Source organism: Mastomys coucha, unplaced genomic scaffold (genome assembly GCF_008632895.1).
Source record: "Mastomys coucha isolate ucsf_1 unplaced genomic scaffold, UCSF_Mcou_1 pScaffold16, whole genome shotgun sequence".
Classification (NCBI taxonomy): Eukaryota; Metazoa; Chordata; class Mammalia; order Rodentia; family Muridae; genus Mastomys; species Mastomys coucha.
In genome coordinates, this window is record NW_022196898.1 from 42,917,885 (window position 1) to 42,926,800 (window position 8,916).

The 8,916-nt window shown below is 44.1% G+C and overlaps 1 protein-coding gene across 2 annotated transcripts in view; it reads right to left on the reverse strand.

Moving 5' to 3' along the window:
- Positions 1–939: 939 nt before the first annotated feature.
- The window catches only part of Gabpb2 (GA binding protein transcription factor subunit beta 2), a 33,558-nt gene continuing 25,581 nt past the window's right edge, over positions 940–8,916 (reverse strand). For both annotated transcript variants that reach the window (XM_031374786.1, XM_031374785.1), the window contains exons 6-8: positions 4,531–4,716; positions 3,074–3,204; positions 940–2,663 (exon numbers count right to left, since the gene is read on the reverse strand). In XM_031374786.1, coding sequence (XP_031230646.1) covers positions 2,364–2,663; positions 3,074–3,204; positions 4,531–4,716 — 617 coding nt within the window. In that variant the 3' untranslated portion in view covers positions 940–2,363. The remainder of the gene's footprint in view (positions 2,664–3,073; positions 3,205–4,530; positions 4,717–8,916) is intronic.

Consider the following 8,916-nt stretch of genomic DNA (forward strand, 5'->3'; position numbering starts at 1 on the left):
GCACTAGTGTCCCACATGACATAGAAAATTTGGCCAAATTTTATACAATTTAAAGTTTTAAGTTCAATTTTATATAAATAGATGTTTGGAAGCAAGATACTGTTACAACGATAAACAAAAATTAATTTAAAAAATTTTGAAGCTGCTAGGCAGTGGTGGTGTATGCCTTTAATCCCAGCACTTGGGAAGCAGAGGCAGGCGGATTTCTGAGTTCCAGACCAGCCTGGTCTACAGAGTGAGCTCCAGAGAAACCCTGTCTTGAAAAACCAAAAATTGAAACTGACCTTCCTGCTTGCAGTTTTATACGCTCCAGCCAATATATAGTTTCCATCTCAAGAGACTCGGGGCCCAGAAGCCTCTGTGGCCACCTTCAGTGCTCTGGAAGCACAGCCTGGAAGGCGTGGCTCTGCACACACCCACAGCAGCACAGCTTCCCTCCTGCTTTTTTTTTTGTTTGTTTGTTTTTGTTTTGGAGCTTTATTGTAGAAAACAGAGAGAGAAAGTAGAAAAGTAGAGACTGGCCATGGCCACATGGAAAGAGGGGAAAGGGAAGGGGAGAGAGGGAGCAAGAGGTGAGAGTAAAGACAAGAAAAAGAGCAAGAACTTGAGAGAGCTCCCTCCTGCTTTTAAGTCTGGTTTTCCTCTTTGTACTCCTGCCCTCCTCTTGATGTACGTACAGTGCCAAACCCAGGACGAACCCAGGGCTTCCTTGCCCACTAAGCACCACAGTCTACACCGACTTACGTTCTTGGGGTTTGTTTTTTCCTCTGTCCCTTGTTAGAGTCTGAGTAATCCTGCTGGCCTGGAACTGACCTTGTGGACCATGCTAGTTAGAATCCCAAGGACCTACCTGCCTCTGCTCCCCAAGTACAGGGATGAGAAGCCATTGCCACTACATCTGGTCATTTCTAGGTTTTTGCTGTCATTTTTTGAGACAGATCTTATTGAAGCCAAAGCTAACCTTTAACTTACAGTAGTCTTCTGTCTCACCTCCCAAGTGCTGGGATCACAGGATGCACCACTATGCCTATTTTAATTTTTTTTAATATATTTTTTATAGTATCTAAACTATGGACACAATTTATCAGGTAATCAAGACCTTCTTTGCTAGTTTTTCTTTATTTCTGAGGCAGTGTCTCTATATGTAGCCCTGGCTATACCAGAACTCTCTTTGTAGACTAGGCTGGCCTCAAACTCAGAGATCCCCCTGCTTCTGCCTCCTGAGTGCTAGAATTAGAGGTGCATACACAACACTTGTTTTTGCATTAAGGTCCCACACTCTAGCCCAGGCTGACCTGTAGCTCACTATGGAGTTCAAGCTGGCTTTAAACTCATGCTAATCTTCCTGTTTCAGCTTCCCAAAGTGTGAATCACTGCATTCAACTAACTTAATTTTGTTATTAATTTAAATTTTCATTTATATGTATATATAAATGTATATGATGTGTGGGTATACACAAATCTGAATAGGGCATGATCCCTGGGAGCTGGATAATTGTGAGCAGCTTGCTTCGGGTGCTAGGAATGGAACCCAGGTTCTCTGGAAGAGCAAGCAATGTTCCTAACCCACCACTTCTCCACTCCAGCTTTGTTCTGCTTTATTTGGAGATGGGGTCTCACTGTGTAGCCTTGGCTGGCCTGGGACTTGGTATGTAGACCACATGGCATTGAACTCAACAGAGATCTGCTTGTGTCTACTTCCCAAGTGCTGGAACTAAAGGCATGCTCCACCACATCTGGCCCTCTTGTATTGAAAAACTCTCGTTAGCTCAGGCTGACCTCAAAAAACTTCTGTTGAAGCTTCCTGAGTGCTGACATCTCAGGTGTGCACTACTGCTCCTGGCTTAGGGACTTCTTTTCAGGAAGTTAGTTAGGGAGAACTTGTGTGCCTGCTCCTTTAGAAATGAAATGTATGGTATCCTTTACTCTTCCTCAAGAGGAGGCTTCCTACAACCTCATCATTTTCATAAATTTAAGGCAAATTTTCAGGTCACTTGGAAATTTTCAGGTATAATTATTAAAGGCTCTTGGTGTATATGTATTACAAGTATTATCTTAAAACCTTCTGATATAAAGCTAACATTACAACAGAAAACAAAAAAACCCCCAACAACCCACAATGCCTAGTACTCTGTTTAAAGCAATGATATGAGCTGAGAGATTTGGTCCTGGTCCTTTGGTCCCTCAGATGCCCCTAAAGTGACTCTGAGTTTTCCAGCTGCACATACAGCCTTCCTAGGCTCAGGCCTTGAGCCCTGCTACTATTACGTTCTTAAGGACATTCTAATCCGTACGCAGTACTTGCAGTCTGTACTTTCTTCTTACAAAGAATAAGATGAGCGAGCACAAGTGGCCGTTGGGTGTTAGGATGAGACAGTTTCTATGGAAATGCTAGTGTGTGGCTCCGTGGTCCTTCCTGACTTCATCACTTGTGTTGCTCTTCCTACTTCATGCCCTTCTGTCACCACTACAGCATCCACTTCAGCTACCTCCTCAACCACGGTGAAATCCACTCCGTTGGGCTGCTGCCGAGCCATAGCCTCCAGCCTGAGCCGATACTGCTCTGCCTCCTGCTCTTTCTTCAGGAGCTGGTGTCTGTACTCCTGGGCTCTCCGGTTGGCCTCCTGGAGCTGCTGCTGCAGTAGCTCTCGTTCACTGCCTTCCTGTAAAGCAAACAGTCACCACAGGAGGGATCTCTGAATACAGACTTCCCAGATGGAAGACAGAAAAATGAAGAGGGCTTCAGCCCTTATCACCACAGCGTCCATTTCCCTTCTTCCCCTTCTCTGCTCACTGGCAAGAACTCATTCTAAAACAAAAACAAAACAAAACAAAAAGAGCCGGGCAGTGGTGGCACACGCCTTTAATCCCAGCACTTGGGAGGCAGAGGCAGGAGGATTTATGAGTTCGAGGCCAGCCTGGTCTACAGAGTGAGTTCCAGGACAGTCAGGGCTACACAGAGAAACCCTGTCTTGAAAAAACAAAAACAAAACAAAACAAAGAATTCATTCATAAAAAAAAAGGGGGGGTGATAGGTGGGGGAAAAAAGAAAAAAAAAGAATTCATTTATTACCTTCATTTCCTCAACACTGTTTGTCATCTCTGCCATCCTCGGTCTCTTCACCAATGGCAATTTCTCTTCTTCCTCCTCCTCTTCTTTAATTATCGTCTCCTCTGCAACCTGACCAGCAGGCACAGTTAGAACTACAAGCCAAAGCATATCAATGGGAGAAAATGAGCACATAATATATAAAGAAGGCTTGTTTGATTTTAAGTAGAGAAAAGTGAATTTAATATACACTGGGCATGGATTCTTTTAAGGCAGGCAACTGTTCTACCACTTTCCCCTGACATGTTTTCTATGATCTCTCTTTAGTGTTCACAATCTCCAGTCACACCACATTTCTTGATACACTTGTCTGTGATATCTCTTTAATGTCTGGAGTGTCCTAGTGCTCAGAGGCAGATGCAGGCACATCTCTCAACTCGAGCTCAGCCTGGTCTACAGCAGGGCTACCAAGCAAGAGCCATCTCAAAAAGCAAAACCCAAAACAACAGAACATGAGCTTGAAGTCAAAAGGTGAGATGCAGGGTCACAGAGAAATCAGAAAGGTGGCCCTGGCAGGAGGGAACCGAAGGTACAGCATGAGCCACCTTACCTGCTTACACAGGAGATTCTGACAGTAGTAGTATAGAAAACTCTGCATTACAGACACCTGACTACAAAAGGATTCAAAGATTCCCAAAGGGAACAGGTGCTGCAGCTAAAGTTAGATTTCACAGAGTTAATGTGCAAAGGGTTTGCATGTGAGTGACCTCTAGACCTAGATCATCATCTTATACAAGTACACAGCACGCCCAGTGGGTGCCTTCCTTTAGTCACCTGCTGGAACTGTCATTACGGAAATGACAGTGCCTACAGTAGGTCACAGAAGCACTTTTTCCTTACAGGATCCACTCTCCAGAGGCTGGGTCAGGGACCGAGGTGTGGAAGGCTTGCTTCCTTCTGAAGCATCGCTCCGACTTGTGGAGGGTGCTCTCTTGCAGGACACATACACAATCTACACATTGAGTGTATCCTCAGCCTGTCTTGTGAGAGACACTCTTTCACTCTGTAGCCCTGGTTGGCCCTGAACTCAGTGTGCAGATCAGGCTAGCCTGGCACTTGCAGCCATACTCCTCTCCTCTGCCTCCGTGCTGCTAAGTACCTGACTGCCAATGTCTGCCGAGTCTTCTGACCTGGTTTTGAGCTGTCTTTCTTTGTAGGCCCAGGTGGCCCACCCTTCCTTGTGCTGATTCTACAGGCATGCATACACATGGATGAGAGCACTCATTTCTACTCACAAACTGTATCTCCTAGGGAGACTAACATGGTCTGGGGAACCTGGTGATTATTTCTTCTCAGAGCTTCTTTGTTCTCTCCTCTCCGGGCTTTCCCCCACTCCTGCAATCTATCTTAATGCCTTATTTCTAGGGGCCTATGGCAGATCTAAAATATCTCTAAGCATCTGTCTACTGGGTATAACTCACCTGGCTGTCCATCTTGCATAGTTACAATAAACGGCTGGCCAATGCCTCCAGTAGGGATTGAAGTTTGGATACTACCCAGAGGGACTCCATCAGTCACTATGGTGATGACTCTCTGGCCTCCACTCCCTACCACTTGCTGGATGGAGGAATCAAGAGAATTTCCTTCTTCAATTTCTTCTAAATTAGCTAGAGATAACAAAAGTGAATTCAAAAACGTCAGGCTTATTTAAAAAAATTAAGAATACAAGTTTCTCTTTGAAGAATACATCATCCTCTTTGAAATACAATTTAAAGTATTTTTGAAAAAGAAAAAAAATTGGTTGAGTTTTTAAGCTCGAGCCCTCCTCTGTGCCCAGGCTAAGTGCTAGGACTATAGGACTGAGCAACAGTAACTGTAACTGGCTCTGCTTTCATTGTGACTGTAACATCCCTCCATGGCCTCTGCATCAGCTCCTGCTTCCTGACCTGCTTGAGTTCAAGTCCTGACTTCCTCTGGTGATAAACAGCAATGTGGAAGAAAGCTGAAACCCTTTGCTCCCCAACTTGCTTCCTGGTCATGATGTTTGTGCAGGAATAGAAACCCTGACTAAGACACAGGGGATCTCAAATTTCAAGCTACATATGGAGTTTGAGGTCAGCCTAAGCTACATGAGATCTTGTCTCAAAGAAAACCAAGCTATACATATACTTTTTAGGAGCAGTGGAGACAGGCTCATGTAGCCCAGGCTGGCCTCAAAGTCACTACATGACTAAGGATGATCCTCCTGCTTCTGTCTCCTAAGTGCTGGAATTACAGGTGTGAGCCACCATACTGATTTACGTGGTCTTGAAGCTAAGTTCACACTCATGTGAGCTACATCCTAGCCTGTGTCTGTGTGTCAGCGTTCTTGTTTGGGGGCCGCTATCATCAGCTTTAACAGGGTAATGAGCATTGGGACTTTCCCTATAGTATGATAGGCTGCATTTCCCCAAGAACTTAGAATCTTTCTTTAGGTAATATCTTCAAAGTCTAAATAAATCTATAAAACTTGAAAAAAACCTAAATTAGTATAGATAATTTAAGAATATGGGACATGGGGGGCTGGAGAAATGGTTCAGCAGTTAAGAGCACTGACTGCTCTTCCAGAGGTCCTGAGTTCAAATCCCAGCAACCACATGGTGGCTCATGACCATCTGTAATGGGATCTGATGTGTCTGAAGACAGCTATAAGTGTACGCATATAAATAAAATAAATCTTAAAAAAAAAAAAAAAGAATATGGGACATTTAATAGTGAGCTAAAAACATTATAGCAAATAATCAATGGGTTAAAGTTTAACAGAGAGGCTGCATGGAAGGTGGCTTTCCCCACCTGACACAGAATCATAAACAAGAGCTAGACTCCTGAGTGCTCACTGTGTGCTAGGTACATTCCTGAGAATTTTATATATGTGAGTGCACAGTTGACATTGGTTGGTCAATAACCCATACAGAGGCTATACACTCCTAGGGCAAGCAATGCCTGTCACTCCTGAACTCCTTTGTAACAGGAGTCACACAGTCTGAAAGTCACAGAGAACTTTGAACAAGTGGCACTGGTCCATCCACGGGAGACACAGCAAGGAAACTCAATGAAAATAAACTATTTGCACCATGTGTGGTGAGCACCTGCAGTTGTACTTGGGGGTAAAGGCAAGGGAACCAGGAGTTGAGAGTTTTGAGACCCTAATTCAGAAACACCAAAACAATCAAAAGATCCCATTGTTGAATGTTATAGTGGAAATCTAAAACCACCTCCATACCAGATGAGGGCACTAACAACCTGGAGAATGTAAGTGATTTACCCCCAAACCAGGGAGCAAACCAAAACCGTAAGCTTGAGCTTACCACAGTATGTGTCTCTTAATATTCTGCCACACCACTAACTTGTACATATCCAAGTAAAAAAGTTTCTTTTGAGTCAGGGTCTGTGTAGTTCTAGAACTCACTATGTAGATCAGGCTGGCCTCAAACTCACAGAGATTAGAGATCTGCTTCCATCTTTCTCCCAAGAACTGGGTCCAAAGGTAGGCATCACCACTCCCAGCCTGAGAAATCACCTTCTGTAGCCAGTCTTTGCTATTTTTGTGATCTTTTCTCCATCCTTTATCACACAGACGCACAGACACACACAGACACACACACACACATTTTACTCCCTAACACTAGATAGGAGAGAAATAAGGATAGAATGGGAGAGGGAAAAAAAGAGGAAAATCAGAAATCTAAAAAAAAAAAAAAAAAAAAACCATCCAATTTCTTTAAGCACAGCTACTACCAAACTGCAACCAACCTCCATAATGATCCACACCCACCACCTCACCTCTCAGGGCACTAGCATTTATATACCCTTGAAAAGTCCCCAGAATTCCAAATGTCATGCAACTGCAGAAACTAGCTGGCAAACCACACTTCTGCTAGAGCACGAGGCATGAAATCATGGTCAGCTGCTTTGCTCAGTCCCGAGCAGCCCACCACCTCACACCTAGAATTAAAATGAAACCACATTCTTATAGTATCTTCCCCTACCCCCGTGTTTTTAAAGAAACCAAAATTCCAGAATTCTTAAAAATGTCACTACAACCTTTAGAGTTAGTAAGAAAAATGGCTAGTGGGGCTGGAGAGATGGCTCAGTGATTAGGAGCACTGGCTGCTCTTAGAAAGGACCTGTGTTCAGTTCTCACTGTCCCCGTGGTAGCTGCTCATAACCACTGTAATCCAGTTCCAGAGGATCTGCACCCTCTTCTGGCCTCCTTGGCACACACATAGATTGTAGGCACACAGGCAAACAAACACTCATGTATGAAACTTAAGAAAAATGACTGTCAGTGAAGGAAAGTCCTCATCTCTCAAATGTCAATGCAAGAATGACGTCGGTGCAGGAAGACCCACTCATGTCATGTGGATGTGTGTCTGTTTTAATCCCAGGTGTGGGGAACAGCTGCTTCACAGGTGATTATGATTTGCCTCATGTACTAGCAGTGGTGACTTCTGCCAGCTGCAAATAGTTCAATTCTGGGGACTGGATAGATGAGAGCTCCGACGGCCTATGGCAGCAGCTGCTTCCAGTTGCCCTTGTGGTTTGATGAGAAGGAGCTGGAGATACTGTGACGACCAAGACTGGACTTGCCCCTAAGGATCCCAATGCCCCTAATCATCAGGAACTAGTCAAAAGAGATCTATGTCCCCTTCCTCCTCTGTCTTAGTCAAGGTTTCTATTCCTGCACAAACATCATGGCCAAGAAGCAAGTTGGGGAGGAAAGGGTTTATGCAGCTTACTTCCACACTGCTGTTGATCACCAGAGGAAGTCAGGACTGGAACTCAAGCAGGTCAGGAAGCAGGAGCTGATGGAGAGGCCATGGAGAGTTGTCCCTAACTGGCTTGCTTCCCCTGGCTTGCTCAGCTTGCTCTCTCATAGAACCCAAGACTTCCAGCCCAGGGATGGCACCACCCACAAGGGGCCCTACTATGTACTCGATCACTAATTGAGAAAATGCCCCACAGCTGGATCTCATGGAAGCACTTCCCCAACTGAAGCTCCCTTCTCTGATAACTCCAGCCTATGTCAAGTTGACACACAAAACCAGCCAGTAACAGCCCTCTAAGTTCTTTCTCTCTGACCTAGAATTGCGGGATGGAATAAGGGTTGGAAGGGAGGCAGAGGTATAAAAACACAATAATATAGTAAAAAAAAAAAAAAATACAGGAATGTCACAACAGTTGGCTATCACTAATGAAAGAGCAGGCAACCAGACCCTTCCGGGGTTTATAGCAGAGTACTTCTTCCAATTAACTGCCCCTAATTCCTGAATTCCTAAAACCTTAATTTCTAAGGTTTATCTTCACAAACTATGTAACTTCTTCACTAGCTATGTAACTTGACACTTAAAAAAATTAAAATTTTTTTTTTTTACTTTATGAGTATGTAGTGCACCCAGAGGCCATAGTGATATATGGGAACTGATTCTCTATCTGCAATGGGAGTTCCTGGGTTGTTAGGCCTGATGGGAGCATTTACCTGCTGAGCCACATTGCTAGCCCCTGAAAACTTACTGTTTTAGTTATCAGAAGGGTGTTCTGCAACACATATGCCCAACTCCACTGGAAATTGCAGAACTATATTCCCAGCCAAGCTTAAGCACACATGGTATAACCATGAGAAGGAGGCAGAGACAAGATTGTGGATTTCAGTATTTTACTTTTTCTTTTTTCCTCCCTTCCTCCTTCCCTCTGTCCCCATCTCCTTCCCTCTGTCTCTCTCTTTCCTTCCTTCCTTCCTTTTTCTTTCTTTCCTTCTTTCTTTCTTTTTTTTTATTAGATATTTTCTTTATTTACATGTAAATTTCTCCATTCCTAGTTTCCCCTCC